Source organism: Pinus tabuliformis, chromosome Q, assembly GCF_031772625.1.
Source record: "Pinus tabuliformis cultivar Carrire ecotype Pingquan chromosome Q, CPIR1, whole genome shotgun sequence".
Lineage (NCBI taxonomy): Eukaryota > Viridiplantae > Streptophyta > Pinopsida > Pinales > Pinaceae > Pinus > Pinus tabuliformis.
The window spans coordinates 788,347,671-788,373,637 of record NC_142296.1 but is presented as its reverse complement, the minus strand read 5'-3'; the positions used below and the strand labels follow the sequence as shown (position 1 = coordinate 788,373,637).

The window sequence follows — 25,967 nt, the reverse complement described above, 5'->3', positions numbered from 1 at the left end:
CCATCTTTCTTCTTTACGAACAACGCTGGTGCACCCAGAGGCGATACACTTGGCCAAATGTATCCCTTTTTAGGCATCTCCTTTAACTACAATTTCAACTCTACTAGCTCTGGAGTGCTCATCTTATAAGGTTTCTTCAATGCTAGTGCTGCCCCTGGCACCAACTCAATATAGAAATACACTTCCTTGTGAGGATGTAACTCTGGAATCTCTGCTCGAAACAAAGCCTTATAATGTTGCAATACAAGGTGCCTCTTGAAGATTTCTGCATCCTCAACATCTTTTCCCTTGTCACTAGATATATGTACTGCAAACATCACACAACATTTTCTACAACTACGCTTAGCCTGCATAGTGGTAACCATCCTCACTGATGTAGGCTTCTTCTTTCCTTGTAAATATGTCTTTTCCCCACTATCATCCACACACTCAATGGCCTTGTCGAAGAAATCCACTTTGGTCCTATGAAGGTACAACCAATCCATACCCAAAATCATATTATACGATCCCAATGGTAGTACATTCAAATGTGCTATTGTAGGCACACTATTTAATTCAATTGCACAAGCTCTTAGCCAATGGAAAACTCTCTTCTTTGTACTTGTAGCCAACTATACCAAACAAGATTCTTCATGCACTTCTTTTCTCAAACCACACTTATCCACTAGGTCAAGGTTAATATAACAATAGCTAGATCCAAGATCAATCAAAATAGAAAAATCTTGATCACAAAGCTTACCGTCCATCTCAATGTTAGATGCCTAATGATCCGCCTGCCTGTTTTCCACAACTGCATAAATCTAACGAATGTTATGACCAACATCACCAACTGTATGCACCTCTTGAGCACTATAGATCTGGGGTCTACCACCTTGATATTGCAAACAATCCCTCTTACGATGATCATTGCCACAGATCCAACACTGCAATGGTGTTCTACCAACACCTCTAATATGTTGCTCTCCATGTCCCTTCTCAATTGTATTGAACTTCTTGTAAGGAACTACATTTTCTTTCTCACTTGCATCTTAAGGTATTCCTTGCTTTGGTGGCCATTTTACTTTAACTTTCTCATTTCCTTTGAAGTCAGGCTTAGGCTCAAATTTGCACTTCGACTACTCATAACAATTTTTCAGCTTTCATATGGCCTCCTCCAATGATCTAGGCTCATCGAAGTTAATCCGGTCTTTGTATGCTATTGGTAGTCGATTGATGAATCTTTGAACCTTAGCATTCTCCTCCTTGGTCTAGAACTTGCTAGTATACTCATCATCTGTCATGAAACCCATCCGCAACTCATAAAACACCTTAGCTTTGTCATCATAGTACCATTCTGACAAGTACTTCTTCTTGAAGAGCCTCTCAAACTCATACAAGTCAAGTCATCCTCATAAATACCTCTAACATTCTTCACATCTTCCCACCAAATATGTGTTTTACCTTTGAGACTGAAGGTGGTTATCCTTGCTTTCATGTTTTCTAAATAATCATGCAATTTTAAGAACTTCATCATACCAAGCAACCATGCTTCTACATCATGTGATTTCTTCATCTCTCCATTAAAGGTAGGTGGATTTGACTTCTTAAATTCATCTAGGAAGTATCTCCTATCACTCCTCCTGTAAGGATGATAACGATGACGATCATGATGCCTGTCAAAACTAGAACTAGAATAGTACCTATGTCTATAATCACTCCTAATCAGAGTATCCAAGGACCTAACATCTCTGATTGTGTCACCTCTATCTGACCCATGACCACCATGAGACCTGCTTCCATATGCCCCATTAGTTCTTTCCACCTTCTCATGGTTTATCCGAAGTGGTCCCTATCGTTGCAACTTTGAAAAACTGTGAAGGAGTATTGCATTAACCTTTTCTTGTTCTCTTGTGCCTGCATGATTTTATCATTGTTCACCTTACAACTCCTTATTTCTTCCATAAAGCTTCTCAATGTGCCTGATAAATCAGAGGAGTGTCCAACACCACGCTGCTTATTTGATTCATAGGGAGAATCTTTGTAGTATACCATCTTGCTAGCCATTTTAATCTCTTTCATGCAAGGCATACTATGTCAGCTAAACCAAGTCACAATAAATCAATGTACCTTAGTATACTTCAGGGAGGATACCTTGTCTGCAAGATCAAAAAATCAGTGTGGTACATGTACACTATAATCATGCCATCATATAGAAATGTAACACATAAGCATGTAGCCATATATCCATCATTCTCAGTAGAGTCCAGTATTCAATGCATGACCATATCAACTACACATACCATGACCTCATGCATGACAACAACAACAACCATGTCAATGTACACTGACAATATGCAACCATAAGCAACATGTAACCAATCATACACTGATGATGACACACTTCACACAACAACATCTTCCTTCACACGGCGACATCACTAGAACCATGAATGACACCATGGATATGAAACAAGCACATAGACCACAAGGATAATTAACACACGTGCAACCAACATGAATGCATGATCAATGCATATCCCATCCAGTCCAAAGGGTGAACCATTCACTGATACCATTCCATGGTATTAGATTTCACCCAAAGAGAGTGCAACCTTCTCTAATACCACTCTGTAACACCCTCCTCCCATGTATACCCAAGTAATTTACCAATAGGGGTAAACATGTGACGAGAGGCTACTATGATATGATTCAACCTCCTAGGTATCCTTAATCAAGTGGAATTGGTGGAAACCCATCAAACATATCTTCCACATCAGTAACAACACTCCAAGGAGCCATCCCAACCACACAGGTATCATGCCCCTAGGTACCAATTAATTTTTAAGCTATTAAACCTTTGGACGCATCCATGCTATGGGCATGCCAGTATCTAGAGAGCTCTGGACACTCCCACAAGCCTCCATGCCTACGTCTAGGGACTATTTCCAGATGAACTGTGCTAGAGTCAGTGGGATTTAAGGTGCTCTTCAAGCCCAAAATTCTGTCTACTACCAAAAACTTGTTGTAACTTCCAGAATCCATTAAACACATGATGACAAGAATAATAAACAAAAAAATAACTCTAGGACTAGGCTTGACCATCCCCAACCGGGACTGTCATTCTGTCAAACACTTGGCATCAGTACAATATATAGGTTTAGGATACAAGATAGAGCATGAATGACTGAAAACTATTACGAGACATGACAAGAAGGATCACCACCTTCTCCCTTGAGCTGTTATGCCATCAATTAGGTCTTGCATCTACTATCCTTTCAATTACAAGTAAATACATGAAATAACCATGACAATAACCGGTCATATATCCATGCTTATAACGATCATTAAACCATGAAAATAACAATGAGATATTATCCATTAAATCTGCATATTAATAAGCACAAAAGAAAGAGAACTTAGCTTTTATTAAACATAGGCAAATCTGACATGGTTTGAGACTTCCACGTATCAACTGACCATAGATATGTCTAAACCAAAATTTTCTTTCATCCAGTCACCCCCGTGCCATATTCCAAGCATGAATGTGGGATCTCATGGATAAACCAATCCAAAAAAAATTAAGGGTATCCATAGGTTAAACCATCTCCACCCTCAGCAAACCGTGATCACACCAAAACTGGTGCTCCGATCACAAAACCAAACTAAACTTGGAATGCCATCTAGAATCCATCACTGTCCTTGAGGAATTTTCCATCTCCTTGCCTCTCATGCATTTCCGTCCAATCTCAGATCACTAGGCCCTAAACCGAGACGCCTTCCTTAGGCTTTACCGTGTATCCCGCTAAAATCGATCAAGGGATTCCTAGGCCTTTGGGAATGAACCTTGAGACCACCTCCACCCTGGATTCTAAAATCCATCCAACAATTCCAAAGCTAAAAACCGAGATCAACATCCCAACAACCATGTATCTAGAAAAAGTCAAGCCTAGGTTGAAAACCTCCATTGTAACTTGACAAAACCATACCACTGACAGCAAGAGAACCATACACCAACATGCAAATCCATGCATGTGATAACCATCTAGGAAATCACACATGCAATATGTTACTTGCAAGTTTTCCTTTTGAGGCTACTTGATCCTGCTCTTCCTTGCTCGCTCTTTGCTTTCCTTCCTTCCCTTTTGCTTGCTTTTCCTTCCTTGCCCCAAAGCTAGGGTGCTCCAAGAAAACTCTATGTCCAAGAGTGAGAGAGAGAGAGAGATAGAGAGAGATAGAGAGAGAGAGAATAATGAGAGAGCTCCAAAACTAAACTGAAAAAAGGTTACAAACTAATCCTCAGAAGCCTTTTTAATCCACTAGGTCTCTATTTTCTTCATTTTCCATTATTTTCCTTCAATTTCCTCCTCACATGCAACCTGTGACCTTTCACCTTACCTTTCTCCTATTTTCCTTTACTTTCATAAATAAATGTGCCAAAAATGTATTTTTGTATTTGAATGCCTTTCCCTTTTCCAAGTTCCTTTAGCCATAAAAACATCCAATGATTCCCACTATGATATATTTGCCCAACATTCAGCTTGGAATAAGTGTACCTTAACTGTGGTCTAATTTTGCCTTTATTAACATTTATTACATGAAATTTTCATGAGGGATGTTACATTCCATATGCATATGTATTTTCAATAACAAACGTGTTAGAGTTTTTGCATGGAAATATTCAATGCTGAATGTAAATATATTAATCGGTTCTAGATTCTAGTGTAGAGCTTTCAGAAATGGATTCTAGACGGTTATACCTACAATATTCTGCATGGGAGTTATAAATACGACAATAACTCGGGATGTACTATTACAAGTTATAAATTCTCTCAGTCCCAATCCTCTACATTCAATTTTTATTGTCCAAAAGAAAGAGGAAGAAGTGAACTCCTTCTGATATTGCATACATACACTACACACATTGCAATAGTTGGTTTGTTAGGGTGTTTATTACTAAAATTAATTGTGATAGAAATCAAGATTTGGGCATATAAAGATCACTTGAATTTAGGCACCAAAATTGTGACATAAATCAAGAAATAAAGAAGGTTTGGGTTTCCTGAAATTATAATCAAGAAAGGGCATATTGGGTTTACAAGGTGGCATGGGATTGTTGCTACTTTTCCTCTTTGCAGTGCCCGCAGTGGCATAAACGTAAGGTAGAGGTGGAAATATGATGTACAACTCAAGCGTCTCCATAATGCACATGGTCATGCCATGCAACATGATCATCTTCCACTCATCCAACATGTCTTTCTCAAACATCTTCAAACCATATCCAACGTGTCCTTTTTGATCATTTGCGACCCATCATCCAATGTGTGTTTGGTGATCATGTTTAGGAAATGAAAGAATCAAAATATTCTAATACCAAAAGATTTTTGGGCCCACTCCGTCGACTATGATAGCAATTTATACGAGCACTTGATGCAGACTGTTGATGTCAACGAGATCATCATGCTTGATTTCTGCAATTGGATCAAAATTTCTACAAACACCATAGGTCGTATTCTATTGGGTGTGATCTAGGGGTCTCAGTTGTTAAAATATCGACGCTCTACTTCCTTTGTTGTCATCCCATTGGATCCATGAACCAGAGACACTAATTAACTTCTCATCATCTATGGCGAGGGAGAAAAGTCTTCCTATCTAGGATCTAACAACAATGCACATGTGGCAGATGCGTTTGGGCCCTTAACCACGTTCTTATGGTCTACCATGGAATTTTTCTTCGACAACTGAATCTCTCAAAGAAAAGAGAATATATTTATTTCAATTGTGGCATCATCTTTTACCACTACCACTCACAACCTGTGGCATATTTCACATTACAGATGGCACCCTCAATTATAGCACTAGTACTCTCTCTTAGTCTTCTATGACTATCTAAAACACGTACAATGACAACACTGGATCTGGTTTTGGATTTTATAGTAAAAGTGATTTTTATAACAGAAATTCCTATGAATAGTGGCATGAATTCTTGCATTATTTTATTCCATGAAAGTCCATAATGTGTCTCATATTTCTTTATTGAAAAATTATGTGTGTGATCCTAACCATGTCATTGACTAGAATTTTATTAAGTGGATTTAGAAGGAGACATTTTGGTACAACCAGTGCATATGCTGGACAAGAAGGCCATGATGCTTTGGAACAAATACATAGGGTAGGTAAAGATCCAATGTATGTATCGTAACCCTAAATAAGGAACATGGGATTTTAAATATAGTTCATGAGAAGCATACACACATTTATTTTTTTATTTTTTAATTGCAAGTTTGTATATATGCACACCTATATGGTGTTGAGCACTAAGGATGTTCTAGAAATAAGGGACGAGGATCATAATTCTCTAGATTTTAAACCCCATTTTAATATTGTAATTTTATACCTGATTAGAGGCCAAAGTGCCAATCAATTTAATAATTTCAACTATTATTAATACATCAAAGACTATAGAAAAACAAGGACAATAGTTATAAGTGTGTAGCAAAAGATTCTACACCACTTTATTTATATTATTCTATACACATCTTCGAAATTAAGGAAAATTTTAGTTACGTGAGCTTCCAAGAGCGGCCATATAGAATTGTGAAAGAATGCATACTTAGCCTTACTTTTTTTCGTGTTGGAGGTTCATTCATTCATTACCCTCATTCATTTTTGGTGTTCTTACTTCTTTAAGAGAAGAGGATTTCTATGAAATTCAATCGTTGTTAGTGATGTTGTGTCAAACATCATTATTATTCCACCATATGGAAGATGACTAAGTGCATGAATGCATTGGACTTTCCGATGAAAATATCCTTGGATGATATTATTTGGAGCTTCTAGCATTGGTATTTCTTGATTAGTAGCATTATAACACTCAGTGGAAAAGGAATAGCATAAGGGCCTCCATTGCATAAAATGGATTCAATTCCTTGGGTTATGTGAGCTAAAGGGTTAAGAGAGTTGGGAGTTTGGATTGTTATTGGACTGGTTGAGTAAAATTTTAATAGCTATGATTGCAATGTGATTGTGTGAATACAAACAACTTGTGAGCTAACTCTACATTAGTGATAGATTTTGCCTATGCAACCATCATTGTGGAATCATAGTCTAAGCTAATAGGTGGTGTAGTATTTAGGGAATGAATGTGTAACAAAAGCCTAATGTTAAGTGGAATGTCTAACTTTTGATTTGCTTCTCCATTTTTCTCTTATGGACATGTTATCTATCCTTTCAGGTTGTATGTGTTTAGGAATTGATTCATTATATATAATTTTGTTTGCCAGTTATTTTCATCACCATGTGACTTTTGTGCATCGTTTCTTAATTTATGGCATAATAAATAACGATAATATACATGCAATTTTTTACCAAGAAATTTGTCCTTGGAAGAGTACATTGGCAGGAGTATGATTATTTAATGTTGACATGTATTATGGAATTCCCTACATTTAATTCTCCATGAGAAACCCTTCTACATCTTCCTCCAATAACAAAGACATAAAATATTCCTCTTGAATGAGTAGAATTGATAAATCCATCCCTTAGCCTCATGTAAGCTAGGCTAAATAAGTTGACAAGAGAAAGAATACAAATATATGGTGGAGAATGAAGTAGGGTAGAATATTTTGAAATGCGTTTTTACGAATCTAATCATATCAAGGGAACATCAATTATGACTATAAAAAACTTGAGAGAGAGACGGAAAAAAATAATTAAGAAAAAAAAATGCTAATTTATAACAACTTAAATCACCCTTTATAACAACTATAATTTTCAATTTACTAATTTATTAAACTTAAATCAATAATTAACAATACATAATGAAAAATAATGATAAATATCTCCAAATTTGGTGCAGTAGCGACAATTCTCACAGGTTTGTTCAATTGTTATTGTTCAAAAGAGAGAGAAAAAAGAACTCCTCCTGGTATGATATTACGATAGACGTACATACAAACATTGCAACGATTTTGACAGAAATAAAGATTTTAATCACCAGAATCAAGAAATCAAGAAATTTCAGGTGATGGTGTGGGTGATTGGATGGGAATTGCTTCTCCTTTTATTATTCATTGTAGTGTACATAGAAGCAACCCTCAAGGAGGAGGTGGAAACATGATCATCAAAATTATGGAAAAGGACAAGGATCATATTTTGTGGGGCATTGTCGGTGGGTCAGGGTCATTCAACTATCTTAGTTATACCTCCTTTGTTCTCCTCCTACTGGAGAACATAGTCAATGAACCAACTAATCAGGTCCTCATCATCTGTGGTGAGGGAGAAGATCAGTCTTTCTATCTAGAAGCTGACTATGATGGGCATGTGGCAGATCCTCCTCGGCCCTTAATCACATTCTTTCGGTTTGCCATGGGCTTTTTCATCCATAGTTGGACCGGTCAAATAAAAGGGAATATATATGTTTCAATGGTGGTGCCTTCTTCCACCACTACCACTCATAACGTGTGGTGGCTCTTCACACTGTAGGTGGTGGCTTCAATGATATCACTTGTTATTGCTCTCACTCTTCTATGGTTATGTAAAAGACTTGTAGTGACAACACTGGATATGGTTCTGGATTTTATAATGAAGGTGATTTTTATGACAGAAATGGTGGTGGCTATGGCTCTTTGGAAATAATTCAATGTCAAATGGAAGTATGTTAATCGATTCGAGATTCTAGCATAGATATTTCAGAAACACTCCAATTATTCTTGCAATATTTGTTGGGTGTGGAGCATGATGATATTCTTTATTCAGAGGTATCAATGGGGGTTCGGGGGCAGCACCACCAAAGCTAAAAATAGATGTAAAATTTCCTTGTAAAATATTTTAATTTCGTAGTTGATCTCATCCGTTCATTAAGAAGATGATTTGATGGTAGAAGTTATGTTTAATTTAGGGCTTTTTTCCCTAGAAGGCAACCCCTCATTATATGTGAGGGAATTGTATTACGACTAGATATGAGTATTCTGAACGAGAAAGAGAGAGGAGATTGTGTGAGAGAAAAGAGGGAATTATAGTGGATCCGTTGTAGGTTGTATCTCTTCATTTTGCTGGATAATATAAAAAAGGATTGGATGTTTCTCCATGGACATAACCCAAATTGGGTGAACCACGTATATCTGTGTCTCTCTTGTTTTATACATTTTCTATGTTTATATTTTTGCAATATTTTATGTGTTCCATTGGTCTGTAATATATAATTTTCTAACAACTGGTATCAGAGCCGAAGGTCTATTTGGCTGATAAAATTGTAGGAGAGAAGGGTTCCTTGTTCGAGTGGGAGAAATGACGGAAGATGGTAGGTTTAGGGTTGAGAATTTTAACAGCCAAAACTACTAGTTGTCGAAGATGCAAATTGAAGATTATTTGTCTCATAAATATTTGTACCTACCATTGAGTGGAAAGATCTGACAAGTATGACATGCATAGAATGGGATATTCTCAATAGAAAGGAACTTAGAACAATACAACTATGCCTAGCAGCATTGATAGCCTTTAATATTTCAAAGTAAATGACAACAAAGGGTTTAATGTTGGCATTGGCCAAACTATATGAAAAACCCTTAGCCTCAAATAAGGTATTTCTTATGAAGCATTTATTTAATATGAAGATGTCAGAAGGTAGATCTGTTGCTGATCATTTAAATGAATTTAATACAGTTACCACTCAATTAAGTTCTGTAAGGGTAAATTTTGATGATGAAGTTAGGGATTTGTTATTTCTGTGCTCATTGCTAGAAAGTTGGAATGGTTTAGTTATGACCACTAGTAACTCTGTCTCTGGATCTAGTACTTTAAAGTTTGATGATGTTGTCGGTGCAATCCTTAGTGAGGAAATGTGATGAAATTGTTCTGGTGAGACATCAAGTAATGCTTTGTCTGCAGAGACTAGGGGAAGAAAAATGGAAAGAGGAAAGAGCCTAGGATATCGCAGTAAGTCAAAGAAAGAGAGATCTAAGTCTAGATCAAGGATAGTGCGCTGGAAATGCGGGAAGAAAGGACACTTGAAGAAATATTGTAAGTATTGGAAGGGAAAAGAAGGAGACACACAACAACAAAAAAATCATGAAGTGAATGTGATAGGTGATGTGTTACAAGATGCTTTGATTCTTTCATTAGAAAATATTATTTATTCTTGGGTGGTAGATTTAGGGGCCTCATTCCATGACATACCTGATAGGAAACATTTTATGGATTCTGTTCAAGGAGATTTTGGACAGGTTTGTTTGGGTGATGATAAACCCTGTAAAATCATTGGAATGGCTAATTTTTTCATAAAACAATAGAATGGAAACCAATGGCTATTGAAGGAGGTAAGGCATGTTATAGATCTAAAGAAAAATCTAATTTAAACAAGGCAGTTGGGAGGTGAAGGCTGTGTAACTACTTTTATAGATAAAACCTGGAAGGTCACTAAAGGAGCCTTGGTAATATCAAAAGGAGAAAAGGTTGGTACATTGTATTTATGTAATGTTATTTCTAATCTTGTTAATTATTTAAGCTCTATAGGAGCAGATACAACATTGTGGCATCATAGGATCAGGCACATGAGTGAGAAGGGGATGCAAATTCTTCACTCAAGAAATTTGTTGTCAGGTTTGAAGCATGTTGATTTGGAATTCTATAAGAATTGTGTTTATGGAAAACAAAAGAGAGTTAGAGTCCTCAGAGTTGGGAAAGAAAAGAAGAACGAAAAATTAGAGCTTGTGAATACAGATGTATGGGGACTTGCTCAGGTATCATCTCTCAATGGCTCTCATTATTATTTTACTTTTATGGTTGATGCAACCAAAAAGCCTGGATTTATTTCTTTCGAAATAAATCTGATGTATTTGATACTTTCAATAAATGGAAAGCTTTGGTTGAGAATGAGACCGGGAAAAGTTTGAAGTGTATCAGATCAGATAATGGAGGTGAATATCACAGCAAAGAGTTTGATAATTACTGTTCAGAGGATGGAATTCGCAGAGAGAATATAGTTCCAGGAACACCATAAAGAAATGGTGTGTCAGAAAGGATGAACAGGACAATCATGGAGCGTGCAAGGTGCATGATATTGCATGCATGATTGCCTTTACAATTTTGGGCAGATGCTGTAGATATTTCCGTTTATCTAATAAATAGAGGTCCTTCAAGTTCCTTGGATGGTGGTATTCTAGAGGAGGCATGGATAGGAAAAAAGGTAAACTGCTCATTTTTAAAGACTTTTGTTTGTGAAGCTTTTGTCCACATTAATAAAGAAAATAGAACAAATCTTGAGGAAAAAGCAAAGAAATGTACTTTTATTGGATATGGCATTAATGATTTTGGTTATCGATTATATGATTATGAAAAACACAAAATCATTAGTAGAGGAGATGTCATATTCAATGAAAATATTTTGTATAAGGATCATATGTAGGAAAAGAAACAAGAAAAATAAAACAAAGAATACACAGTGCTTGATGAGATCACAGAAAAAGTAAAGGCGCCTGAAAATCATAATGATCAATAGACATAACAACAACAACAACCACAATAACAACATGCACGTCAAACACCTGAAAGTGGTGTTAGAAGATCTACCAGGATAAGTAGACCCCCTGAACATTACTCTCCTTCATTATATTATGTATTGTTGACTGATTCTAGTGAACCAGAATGTTATGAAGAAGAAGTGCAGGTAGAAACCAAGAAGAAGTGGGAGCTATCCATGAAAGAAGAGATGGACTCCTTGGTACATAACCAAACTTGGGACGTAGTCAGGTTTCCTGCAGGTAAAAAGACATTGTAGAATAAATGGTTTTATAGGTTGAAGGAAGAAGATGGAGGTAGAAAAAGGTATAAAGCTAGACTTGTGGTGAAGGGGTTTGCACAGAAAAAAGATATAGACTTTGATGAGATATTTTCTCCTGTTGTTAGAATGACTTCAATTAGAACTAGTTTAAGTTTAGTAGCAGAAAAAGATTTTCATCTTGAGCAGTTAGATGTAAAGACGACCTTTCTCCATGGGGATTTGGACGAAGAGAACCATATGCAACATCCACAAGGATATGAGGTCAAAGGGAAGGAGAAACTAGTGTGAAGGTTGATGAAGAGCTTGTATGGCTTAAAACAGGCTCCAAGGCAGTGGTATCTTAAATTTGATAGGTTTATGTCTAAACAAGGTTATACTAGATGTCACTCTGATCATTGTGTTTAACTCAAAAGGAAAAATGATGACAACTATATTATATTATTTTTTTATGTAGATTACATGCTTGTTGTAGGTTCTAACATGCAGGAAATAAATGTGCTCAAATGAAAATTGGAAAATTCATTTTCAATAAAGGATTTGGGTGCTGCAAAACAAATCCTTGGTATGAGAATAACTAGAGATAGGAAAAATCGCACATTAACATTTTCTCAGAGTGAGTACATACAAAAGGTGTTGGGAACATTTAATATGTAGAATGAAAAACCAGTTACTACACCTTTGGCTAGACATTTCAAACTAAGTAAGGAGATGTATCCTAAGACTCAGGAAGAGATGGCTTATATGTCTAAATTTCCATATGAATCTACAGTTGGAAGCTTAATGTATGAAATGGTCTGCACAAGGCCTGATATTGCACACGCAGTTGGAGTTGTAAGAAGGTACATGAACAGTCCAAGAAAATAACATTCGATGGAAGTGAAGTGGATTCTCAAGTATTTGAGAGGTACCACAAATCAAGCATTATGCTTTGGTGGTTCAAACATTGTTCTACAAGGATATGTTGATGCAAATATGGTAGGTGATAGAGATAACATGAGGAGCACCACAGGGTATGTGTTTACTATAGGTGGAACAACTTTCATTTGGGTTTCAAAATTGTAGAGTGTTGTTGCAATCTCAACAACAAAGGCAAAGTATGTTGCTACTACAGAGGCTAGTAAAGAAATGTTTTGGCTATAAAGGTTTCTAGATGAATTGGGTAAGAAGCAAGTGTTGGGCAGGTTATACAGTGATAGCCAAAGTGCCATTCATGTTGCAAAGAAATTAAAATTTCAATATAAGACTAAACATATACATCTCAAGTACCATTTCATACGGTCAGTGTTGGAAGATTGACAGTTGAAGATGGAAAATATACACACTAGCTAGAATCCTACAGATATGTTAACAAAAGTTGTAACCATGGAGACACTGAGATTCTGCTAAGTTTCCATAGGTATTCAAGTATGATGATGAAGATGAGAAACATACAAGTCCAAAGTGCAGTCATTGTCCAACAAATGAAGCAATACTAGAGTTGCTATCATTAGTCTCCAAGTAGGAGATTGTTCGCTGTGGAGCCTCATTTTATTTTTTATTGAGAGATATTGTTGCATTGGACCCCAGTTCATAACGGGCAAAAAATCCATCCATCATTTAATCATCATCAAGGGGGGGCGACGAAAATGAGCCCCCCCTGGCAGGGGTTCGATGGGAGTGCCCTCAAAGCTAAAAATAGATGTAAAATTACCTTGTAAAATATCATAATTTCGTAGTCACTCTCATTCATTAATTAGGTAGATGATCTGACGATAGAAGTTATGTTTAATTTAGGATTTTTTTCCCTATAAGGCAACCCCTCGCTATATATGAGGGAATTGTATTGCTGCTAGATATGAGTATTCTGAGCAAGAAAGGGAGAGGAGATTGTGTGAGAGAAAAGAGGGAATTACAATATATCTGTTGTAGGTTGTATCTCTTCTTTTTGATAGATAATATAAAGGAAGGACTAGCTGTTTCTCTGTGGACATATCCCAAATTGGGTGAACCACGTATATCAGTGTCTCTCTTGTTTTATGAATTTTCTGTGTTTATACTTCTGCAATATTTTATGTGTTCCATTGCTTTGTAATATATAAATTTCTAACAATATTCTACATGGGAGTTGTAACCGCGACAATAACTGGGGATGTGTTGTTACAAGTTATAAATTCTCTCAGTATTAGTCATGCACATTCAATTGTTATTTTTCAAAACAAATAGAAAGAATCAAACTTCTTCTGATATTGTGTACATACACTACACACATGACAACAATTGGTTTTCTAAGGTGTTGATCACTAGAATTAATTTTGACAAAAATCAAGATTTGGGTACCACTTGAATCTAGGCACCATAATTGTGACAAAAATCAAGAAATCAAGAAGGTTTGGGTTTCTTGAAATTAGAATCAAGAAAGGATGTACTAGGTTTACCATATGACGTGGGATTGGGTCAACTTTTCTTCTTTTCAGTGCCCACATTGACAAAAACAGAAGGTAGAGGTGGAAATATGATGGAAAACTCAAGCATATCCATAATGCACAAGGTCCCGCCATGCAACATGATCGTCATCCACTCATCCAACATGTGTTTTCCGATCATCTTCAACCCATCATCCAACATTTCATCTTCGATAATCTGTGACCCATCATCCAATGTGTGTTTGCTGAGCATGTTTGGGAAAGGAAGGAAACATCAAATTCTAATACCATAGGAATATTGGGCCCACTTCATCAACTACGATACCAATTCTAATGAGCACTTGACGCAGATCGCTAATTTCAATGACATCATCATAATTGATTTCTGCGATTGGATCGAAATTTCTACAAAAGCCACAGATTGTATTCTATCGAGAGTCACCTAGGGGTCTCGACTGTTTAACTATCAGAGATCTACCTCCTCTGTTGTCATCCCGTTGGATCCATGAAATGGAGACACTGATCACGTGCTCATAATATATGGTGAGGAAGTAGAGTCTTCCTATCTAGGATCTAACAACAATGCGCATGTGGTAGATTCACTTGGGAACTTAACCACATTTTTGTAGTCTACCATGGAATTTTTCTTCGAAAATTGAATCTGTCAAAGAAAATAGAAAATATTTGTTTCAATTGTGGCGTCATATTTTACCACTACTACTCACAACCTGCGATGGATTTTCACACTACATATGGCGCCCTCAATGATAGCACTAACCCTCTTTCTTGGTCATCTAAGGCTATCTAAAACACGTACAATTGAAACACTGGATCTAGTTTTGGGTTTTATAGTGAAACTGTTTTTTAGAACAAAAATTCCTATGATTAGTGGCACATATGCTTGCATTATTTGCATCCTTGAAAGTGCTTAATGTGTTTCATGTTTCTTTATTGAGAAATTTTGTCTATGATCCTAACTATGTCATTGAGTATAACTTTATTAAGTGGATCTAAGAGATATTTTGGTACAACAAATGCATATAATGGACAAGAAGGCCATGATGCTTTGGAACAAAGACATGGCATGGATAAAGATCCATTGCATGTGCCACAACCCTAAATAAGGAACATGAGATCTTGAGGATGGTTCTTGAGAAGCATACCCAAATTTATTTTTGTATTTTTAATTGTAAGTTTGTATATATGGACACCCGTATGGTGTTGAGCACTAAGGATGGTCTAGAAATAAGGGGATGAGGAATGTAATTCCCTATGTTTTAATCCCTAGTTTAACAATGTGCTTTTGTACCCATGAGAGGACAAAGTTATTATCAATGTAATAGTTTCAACTATTATTAATAAAATACATCAAATGATATAGATAAACAAGGAAAATAGTTATAAGTGGGTAGCTAAAGTGTCTATACCACTTTATTTATATTTTATTATACACATCTTTGATATTAAGGAAAATTTTGGTTATGTGACCTTCTTGGAGAGGCCATGTAGCACTTTCAAAGAATGCATATTTAGCCTTACTTTTTTGGGTGTTGGGGGTTCATTTGTTCATTATTCTCATTCATTTTTGGCATTCTTACTTCTTGAAGAGAAGTGGAGTTCTACAAAATTGAATCATTGTTAGTGATTTTGTGTTAAACATTATTATTATTCCACCATATGGAAGATGCCTAAGTGCATGAATGCATTTTCCTTTCCAATGAAACTATCCATGTATGAGATTCTTTATAGCTTCTAGCTTTGAGATTTCTTGATTAAGAGAACTATAAAACTAGATGGAAAAAGAATAGCATAAGGGACTCCACTACATAAAATGGATTCATCTCCTTGGGTTGTGTAAGGTAAAGGGGAAAGAGAGTTGGGAGTTTGGATTGCTATTGGACTGGTTGAGTAAATTTTTTATAGCTATGATTACAATGTGATTGTGTGAATAGAGACAACTTGTGAGCTAACTCTATGTTCGTGATAGATTTTACCTATGGACCCATCATTGTGGAATCATAGTCTAAGTTAAAGGGTGGCATACTATTTAGAGAATAATGTGCAACAAAATCCTAATGTTAAGTGGAGTGTCTAACATTTGAAATTAGTTGGTGAATATTCTTAAAGATGATTGTTATACATTTCATTTAATTCTTTTCCCCATTGTGATCTTATGGACATGCTATTTATACTTTTATGTTGTTGTGTTTAGGAATTGATTCATTACTTGTAATTTTGTTTACCAGTTATTTTCATGAGCATGTGCCTTTTGTGCATCGTTTCTTAATTTATGGGATATTATATAATGATAATATACATGCAGAAAAAATCGCGCGTGCTCTGCTCTGAACTGCGGAGTTGGGATTAGGTCTGCAGCCCCCGTCAAGCTTGGACGCTGCCATGAGCGGGCTTGGGGGTGGGGAGACCGCTCCCACCCCTCCATCATCCTCTGAAGAAGCATTCCGTAGAATCTTAACGCAAAAAGGGAAGAAACAACAGACTTCTGATGGGCCGAAATTCATAAAAAATCTCGAAGAAATACCAGAGATTGCACTCCTAGAGGAACAACCGATTAAAATCGCTCTTGCTCTGGCTGACAAAGGCCTGGTAGGGCAGTTTATGGGCCGCTGGCCTTCCACTAAAACCAAGGACGATTGGATTCAGCGAAACTGGAGACCTCAGCTGAAAAACAACGTGATTTGTTATGCTGTGGGACGAGGCTATTTCATTTTTGAATTTACCACCAAAGAAGATCGTGATCTGGTGTTCAGAAACGGGCCATATTTTATGGGAAATCAGGGACTGTATCTTAACAAATGGAGCCCTGACTTCGATCCCTCTGTCGATGTCCCTAAGGAGGCGCCGGTCTGGGTACGACTACCTAATCTCTCGATACACTGCTGGAGCTATCAATCCCTTCAAAAGATTGGTAATGGGCTGGGTCGTTTCATTGACAAATCTGATCACAAGGGCCAATATACATGCGCTAGAATCTGTGTGGAAGTCGATCTGGAAGCCGGTCTGCCAGAAGCGGTCAAACTTACAGTCGGAGAATGGCAGCATTACCAGAAGCTGGACTACGAGCAGTTTCCTTTCAAATGCTGAACCTATCATGAGCATGGACACTTCCAGCGAAACTGCCCAAAAGCTCCAACAGGGAACACGGTTGAAGAAGAAGGATGGAAAGAAATCAAAAAGGGAAAGGCTGTTCCAAAGCCCCCGGGGTAGAACAATTCCGTTCCATTGGGGAAGCCTCAAATTAATTCAAAAGCTACTGCTGCTTCTAAAGATGGCTCCTCCTCAGGAGAAAAGGTGGATGTCATGGAGACCCAAGAGGAAACAGAAAATAAGGTGAAGCAAGCGAAAGAAAATGAAGTCGAATCAACTGTTCCACCAGTTGATGATTGTCAGAGGGGAAATGAAGGCAATGAAGAGCACATCAGTCTAGCCTCCGACTCTGAGGGAGAATCAAAAGAGAGAGATTCCGAAACTGACAACTCGCTAGTCACTCCTATCAAGATGACTAGGGGGCGGAAATCCAAGAAGAAACAGAGAGAGGAAAAAACTTATATAGATGTCCTCCAAGGTTCCCAAAAAACCATCAAAGGAATGATGAATACCAGATCTGGGTGCAAGAGTAATAGGGCTCCAATAGGAGCCTCAACCCCCCAAGTCAGTAAATAATGAAATACGTCTCCTGGAACTGTAGAGGTTTAGGTAGCAGGTTGAAAGAGGAAGCCTTGAAAGATATAGTGAGAATATACTCGCCTGAAATCCTCCTCTTCCAAGAGACAAAGCTGGAGGATATTCTTCTCCTCCAATCTAGTAAAGCTTTTTGGAAAAAAGGTCATGGAAGAGCGCTTAGTGCAAGAGGCGCTTCTGGTGGAATAGCCACCTTTTGGAACAGCGCCATATATGATCTTATTCAAGAAAAAAGTAGCCCCCACTGGCTTTTCACTCAGCTCCTCCACAAAGATTCTGGTCAACAAGTAAGTATGTTTAATGTTTATGCTCTTGTATTGCCAGGCGAGAAAAAAATTTGTTGGAACTCGCTTCATTCATTTCTTTCAGAGCAAAATCCTGGAAATATCATTATTGCAGGTGACCTGAATGTCACCCTTGCTCTTGATGAGATAAAGGGAGGCTCCATTGTCAGGGACCCTGCTAGAGAATGGGTTGAAGATATAATGCTGGGCTGGGATCTGGGTGATATTAAACCATCTACTTTCCTGACATGCGGTCTTATGGCCACTTCTAAAATTCTTCCAAATCTCACTTCTGATCATAAGCCCATCCTCCTCGAGCTTTCCCTGGATGGTAATCTAGGCCCCATTCCTTTTCGTTTCAGCCCTCTGTGGATTCAGCAAGAAGGATTCCAAGAGGTGGTTTCTGAATCCTAGAATAGGCCTATCCACGGTTCTCCATTCTTTGTGTGGGAAGAGAAAATCAGGGGCCTAAAAAGAAACCTTAAAGAGTGGGCTAAAAGATTGAAAAACCCTACTGCCAAAAGAAAAGAAACTCTAAACAGTCTTGCTGCTCACCAATTAGATATGGAGCATAGTCCTGTATCTCAAAGTCTTCTCCAAAAAGAAGTCGAGCTTCAAAAAGAGGTTCATAGATCTAGCAGGGAGGAGGAAGAATTTTGGCGACAGAAGTCTAGGAATCTATGGTTGCAGTCCGGAGATAAAAACACCAGCTTCTTTCATAAGCAAGCCGAAGCTCGAAAGAATTTCAAATCAGTTTCTGAGATACATTACCAAAACACTGTGGTTAAGGATTTCGATGGCATTAAGAGAGCTGCTTACTCGTTCTTCCAAGATCTTTATTCGGCTCTTGAAGAACCAACTATTGATCCTCATGCCTACCCAATTGAATTAATTCCCAAGTGCGTTCAGGAATCGGATAATGCCATGTTGACAGCTCCGATCAGTATGGATGAGCTTAAGAAAGTTCTGGACAGCATGGAGCCTGATAAAGCCCTAGGCCCAGATGGGTTCTCTGTCAGGTTTCTATTGACTTGCTGGTCAACAATAAAAAAAGATCTATTGAGAATGGTCAGAAAGTCCCAGAACTGTGCAAAGCTGGGCGGTGGCATCAACTCGGCCTTTCTCGCCTTGATCCCAAAAGAGAAAGGCGCCTTAGACTTTAGCAGATTTAGGCCCATATCCCTGTGCAATTCCAGTTATAAGCTGGTCTCCAAAATAATTGCCAACAGGATTAAAAACATACTGCCAGACATCATCCCTGAAAATCAAGGCGGATTCATAAAAGGAAGAAAGATATTGGATAACATTGTGCTGGTGCAAGAAGCAGTTCAATCTAGTTGCCAAAGAAACGAGAAAGGTATGGTGATTAAGCTCGATCTGGCTAATGCATTTGATAGGGTGAGACATGATTTTTTGTTCATTGTGATGAAGAAGTTAGGCTTTTCAACAGACTTCATAAACTGGGTGAAAGCCTGTATTGCCTCACCATGGATTGCGCCACTGGTCAATGGCCGTTCTACTGACTTCTTCCAAGCCTCTAGGGGCCTTAGACAAGGATGTCCTTTGTCTCCACTCCTCTATGCTGTTCAGGCCTCGATGCTTAGTTTCCAACTCGATCATAATCAACATAATCAAACCCTGCCTGGCCTCAGAACTACTCACAAGGTGAAAGACATTAACCATGCCCAGTTCGCCGATGACACCTTGCTGCTTGGAGGAGCCAGCATAATCTCTGCCAGATCATTCAAGAAGGAGCTGGACATTTACAGGTTGTTCTCGGGCAGCAAAATTAACTATCGAAAATGCTCTATCTATGGCTGGAACTGCTCGATCAAGGAGCTGTCAGATATTGCAAGGCTTTTAGAAATGGATGGAATTCAAAATTGGGAGTCATTTAAATACCTCGGGATCCCAATCTTCAAATCTAAGCCGAAAGTTGCTCATTGGCTGCCACTGCTCGATAAGATAAAGAATAGAATCCAAGCTTGGGGTGCCTCTTGGCTGAATAATGCAGGGAAAGTCATCCTTATGAAATCGGTCCTTATAAGTATGCCTCTATATCAAAACTCTGTTCTCCTTGCCCCCAAAACCTTTCTCAGTAAAATGGACAGTCTGTTGAGAAGATTCTTGTGGGAAGGTGGGAATAAAAACGATAGAAGGATCCATTTAGTGAATTGGGAAACTCTCAAGAGACCATTTCTGGAAGGAGGCCTCCACCTGAGTAACTTGGCTGCTCAAAACCTTGCTTTGGGATCCAAGATCCTGTGGAATTTAGTCTCTGGAAACTCTAGCTGGAGTAAAAGAGTCATTTGGAAGAAATACTTCCAAGGGCAACACTTGAGATGCTTGGATAAGCCCCCAAGATCTTTAAAAGGATCCCCGATCTTCAATCTTTGCAGTTCTGCTAGGGAGCAATTCAGCTATTATCTTTACTGGATCCCTGGTAATGGGAGAAAAATCAAAATCTGGGAAGACTCGATTCTGGGTGATCAACCATTGAACCAAGTGGAAGGTCTAGCAAACATCAAAAATTGGCTTCAGTCCTGCAATTTGTACACTCTGTGGGATATATTGAACTGGAAGGATGCTCCTGATAAAACCTGGGATTGTTGGAATCTGGGGGAGGTTCCCCTTATGCTGCAGGGGGAAGCTTCTTTACTGTTAGATCTACTTCAAGGCAAATCTCCATCAAAGGCCACTACTAAAGACAAAAGAGGCTGGGGCTCCCTCTCAGGCTCTTACACTGCTTCCGAAGGTTATAAAAGAATTATGGCTGTCCCATATGCTCCTCCTAACCCAGCTCAATGGAAATTTATATGGGATTTCCCCTCTCTCCCCAAAATTGACTTCTTCTGTTGGACTGTTGCACACCAAAGCATTCTTACCAGAGATAATTTGCGTAGACGAGGGATGGAAGGGCCTTCCAGATGTCCCCTTTGCTTGTCTGATGAAGAAACTGTCAATCATCTGCTGCTGCTTTGCCCCTTTGCTCAAGTAGTCTGGAGGGGAGTACTGATGTTAGGTCCAGCTAAACTTGATCTCCCAGATAGCATTCCTTCTCTGCTCCGAACTTGGGCCAATTTATCTCCCTTCCGCTTTACAAAAAAAAGTCTTCTTAAAACAAGTTGGATGTGGATCCCTAAATTCATCTGTTGGAAGCTGTGGTTGGAAAGGAATAATAGAATTTTCCGAGGAGAAAGCTGCACTTCTATAAGAGTTATTTCTAAAATCAAAGCTTTGCTGGGTGAGGCTTTGGAAGCCAATACTTCCCCAAGGAATGAAATGAATCTGGTCAAAGAGGAGGAGCAATGGCTTAAAGATCTGGTTCCAAATCTGAAGGAAAGGTCCATCCCTCCTGCATTCGCCCATGCCAACTGGGAGATTAGGCTGGAGGAACTGGAGTTTATTAAGTGGAGATCGGCCCTGGATGATCACTGTTTATTCTTTGACGGGGCCTCTAAAGGAAACCCTGGGGTTGCTGGCAGTGGTGGGGTTCTACTGTGACCTAGAGGTTCTCCGAAATTGCGGTTCCATTGGGGTCTGGGAATTGAAACCAACAACAGAGCGGAGGCTCTTGCACTGTGGCAGGGGCTGAATCTGGTGATTAATAGAAATATCCTCTCTCTCTCTGTCTTTGGAGATTCTAGACTTATCATCCAGGCGTTGATCTATCCTAAGACCTCCCATCAGGTTCATTTAGCCACTATTATCAAAAAAATCCGGCTATTATTGCCCAAGTTCAGTAAAATCTCCTTCTTCCACATTTTAAGGAATCTCAATTCTCAAGCTGATATGGAGGCCAATCTTGGCTCCCTCTGTAATCGGAGATCTCTGGTGGTCAATTCGATTGAATCCTCCTGCTACATTCCTTAATGTTTCTACTGGCCGGACTTCCTATCCTAATTGATCTTAGGGCTATCTCTTTTCTCCTCAATACCCTGCTCTACGGGATCTCACCTCAATGTATATCCAAAATATTTAAAACGGTGGTCTCATGTCTGTTCTCATTCTCTGTTAGTCTTCCTTTCAATGGCCTCTGTTTCCTGTCGATGACCTGTTTTTCAAGAGACCACAAAGGACCTTCAAGATGGCATCTCAGTTCCAGTTTGACCTTTACTCTGCTCTCAAATCTGAAGGCCGTTTTCAGCATTACCAGAGCTTCTCATCTCCGAAAGGCTGCAATCTCTGTGCGATGCAAAAATTGGGCCCTGCGATGGAGCTCCTCCGTTACAGTAGTAGCCTCTCCAAAGTAGACGTGGATAACCAATATCTTCCACCAATCAATAGCACCGCTGCTCTTATGTATTGCACGATCAGGAATTGCCCAGGGAAGTCCTCTGGCCCTTGTGCGATGCTCCACCCTGTCCTACAACACATCAATCATCTCTAAGGGACTTCATGTCAAGGAAGGCGAAGCGTTCAATCCCCTGATTCTGATCACCTGGCTGACTGGTAATATTCCGAAAGAGAGGCGAACCTTTCTCGGTGATCTGCCTTCTGGTTTCTTTGATAGCAAATCCAAACAGATTTCCTCGAGATTCTTGCTCTGTCTCCGTTGTATTGTAAGAGCATGCGGCAGCTAGTTTGCCGCCCTAAATAAAATTAACCGTTATTGTCAAAAAAAAAAAAATATACATGCAATTTTTTACCAATAAATTGGTTCTTCAAAGTGTAAATAGGCACGTGTATGCTTATTTAATGTTGACATATACTATGGAAGTTCCTACATTTAATTCTCTATGACTAACCCTTCTACATCTTCCTCTAATAAAAAAGACATAAAATCCTCATCTTCAATGAGTAGAAATGATAAATCTATCCCTTAACCTCATGTAAGCTAGGCTAAATAGGTTGATGAGAAAGAGTACAAATATATGGTGGAGAATGAAGTAGGGAAAAATATTTGAAATATTTTTTACAAATCTAATCATAGAAAGGGAGCAATTGGATCAATGGTGAGTATATAAAACTTAAGAGAGGGACATGAAAAAGTAATCGAGGAGAAAAAAACATTGCATGTCTGTCACAAATGACAACTAAAAATAATAATAAAAACTTATTCTAGCTATGTATTACTTATCTATATTTTTCTTGGCTCATAAATATTTTGCACTTACCTATACATTACACGTTATAAACATAATTTTGTCCAATCATCCTTATTAATAATAATTAAACTCTAATATTTTAATCACCCACCTTTTATTTCATTTACAAATGATGAAATTTCTCACCGTTGATGATGATTATTAGAATAATGTATTTTTTAATATCCATGAGCTTTTGATTATCTATTAAGCTACTTAAAAAAAAAAAACCTATCATGAAATGAAAGGTATTAAATATTTTGGTGTTGTGTGAATAGATATTTAGCTAAATAAATAATTAATTTTATATGGAGTTTGGCGTTTAATTATTAGAATGATAAAGGTAAATTATGTATAAAGATGGATAAATATAGTGAAATTTGGTGTAGGGTGGTGGGCAGTGGTGAGAATTAATGACAATTCTCATGGATTATATATTCTTAGAGGTCTGTTCAATTATTTTTGTTCAAAAGAAAGAGATAGAAGTGAACTCCTCCTGATATTGTGACGCATATACAAACATTGCAACGGTTGTGAAGGTGTTGATCACTTGAATTAAGTGTGACAAAAATCAAGATTTTTCAATGGTGTGTGATGGTTTTGATCACCAGAATCAAGAAATAAAAAAATTTTGGGTGATGGCGTGGGCATTATTGCTTCTTTATTATTCATCGCAATGCTTGCAGTGGCATAATCGCAAGGAGGAGGTGACAATATGTTGATGGACAACTCCAACGTTTCATCCATGCACATGCTCCTGCCACACAACATGAACATTGAAATCCCGACAAACACCAAGGATTGTATTTTGTCGGGCGTCATCAGAAGGTCACGACTATCCAACTGATAAGGTGCTCATCATCTATGGTGAGGGACTAAAGTATTCCTACCTAGAAGATGATAATGATGCACATGTGGTAGATGCGCCTCATCCCTTAATCATGTTCTTGTGATCTTCCATGGGATTTTTCTTCGACAGCTGGATCGGTCAACTAAAAGATAATATATCTATTTCAACAGCGTCATCTTCCACCACTACCACTCACAACCTGTGATGACTCTTCACACTGTAGATGGTGGCTTCATTGATATCGCTTGTTATCGATCTCACTATTCTAAGGCGATGTAAAATACGTGAAATGGAAACACTTGCTATGGTTTTGGATTTTATAATGAAGGTGATTTTTATGAAAGAAATAGTGGTGGCTCCCGCTCTCATTATTTCTCTTTATTTTTTAAGGATATTTAAAAGGCGTCTAACGATGGATATTTTAATGACAACACTGGTTCTAGTTCTGGATTTTTTAAGGGTACCTAAAAGACTTACAATGATGTTTATTTTAACGACAGGGTTGTCTTTAGCTCTATCTTTTCTAAGAGTTTCTTAAAGACTTATAATTATGATGTTACTAACAACACTCGGTATGGTTGTGGCTTTTCAAGGGGTATCCACAAGATTTGAAATGATGGTGATTTTAAACAAAAGACCAGATCTGGATTTTTTATATAGACTTAGAACGAAAATGATTTTAAAGACAAAAAGAGCACTGGATTTTTTGTATAGACTTAAAATGATGATGATTTTAATGACCAGGTTACCTCTGGGTCTAGCCCTAGCTTTTCTAACTATATCTAAGAGACGTACATTGATGGTGATTTTAATGACAAGTTTGGTTATGGTTGTGGCTTTTTTAATGGTATCTAAAAGACTTAGAAGGATGGTGATTTTAATGACAAGATCAATTTTGGCTATGGATTTTCTAGATAAACTTATAATGATGTTGATTTTAATGACCAGACTCACTTTGGATTTTCTAAGGATATCTAAAAGATGTACAAGGATGGTGATTTTAATTACATGAATTGCTATCTATCTTGACTTTCTAAAAGTTTCTAAAAAACATAGAATGGTGGTGGTGATTTTACTGGCTCTGACTCTCATTGTCGCTATTTTATTATTTAACAATTTATTCTTATCTGTAAGATTCCATATGCATATTCGTTTTTACTTACAGATGTGTTAGAGTTTTGGCATGGAAATAATTCATTGTGAAATGGAAATATATTAATCGGTTCTATATTCTAGCATAGAGTTTTTAGAAACAGATTCTTTTATGGTTATGCCTGCTATATTCTACATGGGAACTATAATTGAGACAATAGCTTGGGATGTATTGTTACAAGTTATAAATTCTCTCAGTCTTAGCCCTACACGTTCAATTTTTATTGTTCAATAGAAAGAGAAAGAAGCGAACTCCTTCTGATATTGTGTACATACACTACACACATTGCAATGGTTAGTTTGTTAAGGTGTTGATCACTAAAATTAATTGTGATACAAATCAATATTTGGGCATATAAATATCGCTTGAATTTAGGAACCAGAATTGTGATAGAAATCAAGAAATCAAGAAGGTTTGGGTTTCTTGAAATCATAATCAAGAAAGGGCATATTGGGTTTACCAGATGGCATGGGATTATTGCTACTTTTCTTCTTTGTAGTGCCCGCAATGGCATAAATGCAAGGTGGAGGTGGTAATATGATGGAAAAATCAAGCATCTCTATAATGCACATGGCACTGCTACACACCATGATCATCTTCGACTCATCCAACATGTGTTTGTTGATCATCTTCAACCCGTCATCCAACATGTCCTCTTTGATAATCGACGACTCGTCATCCAACATGTGTTTGCCAATCATGTTTGGGAAATGTAGGAATCATCAAATTCTAAT

At 37.8% G+C, this 25,967-nt stretch overlaps 2 protein-coding genes across 2 annotated transcripts; both read left to right on the top strand.

The window, feature by feature from the left end:
* The first annotated feature begins 16,557 nt into the window (after positions 1-16,557).
* LOC149221845 (uncharacterized) lies at positions 16,558-17,262 on the top strand. The gene has a single exon (XM_089387497.1). It carries the CDS (start codon positions 16,558-16,560, stop codon positions 17,260-17,262), a length of 705 nt encoding a protein of 234 aa, XP_089243623.1.
* A 578-nt stretch (positions 17,263-17,840) lies between these two features.
* Positions 17,841-18,557, top strand: LOC149221844 (uncharacterized). Its single transcript, XM_089387496.1, has one exon. The coding sequence runs from the start codon at positions 17,841-17,843 to the stop codon at positions 18,555-18,557; it is 717 nt and encodes a 238-aa protein (XP_089243622.1).
* The last annotated feature ends 7,410 nt before the right edge of the window (positions 18,558-25,967 follow it).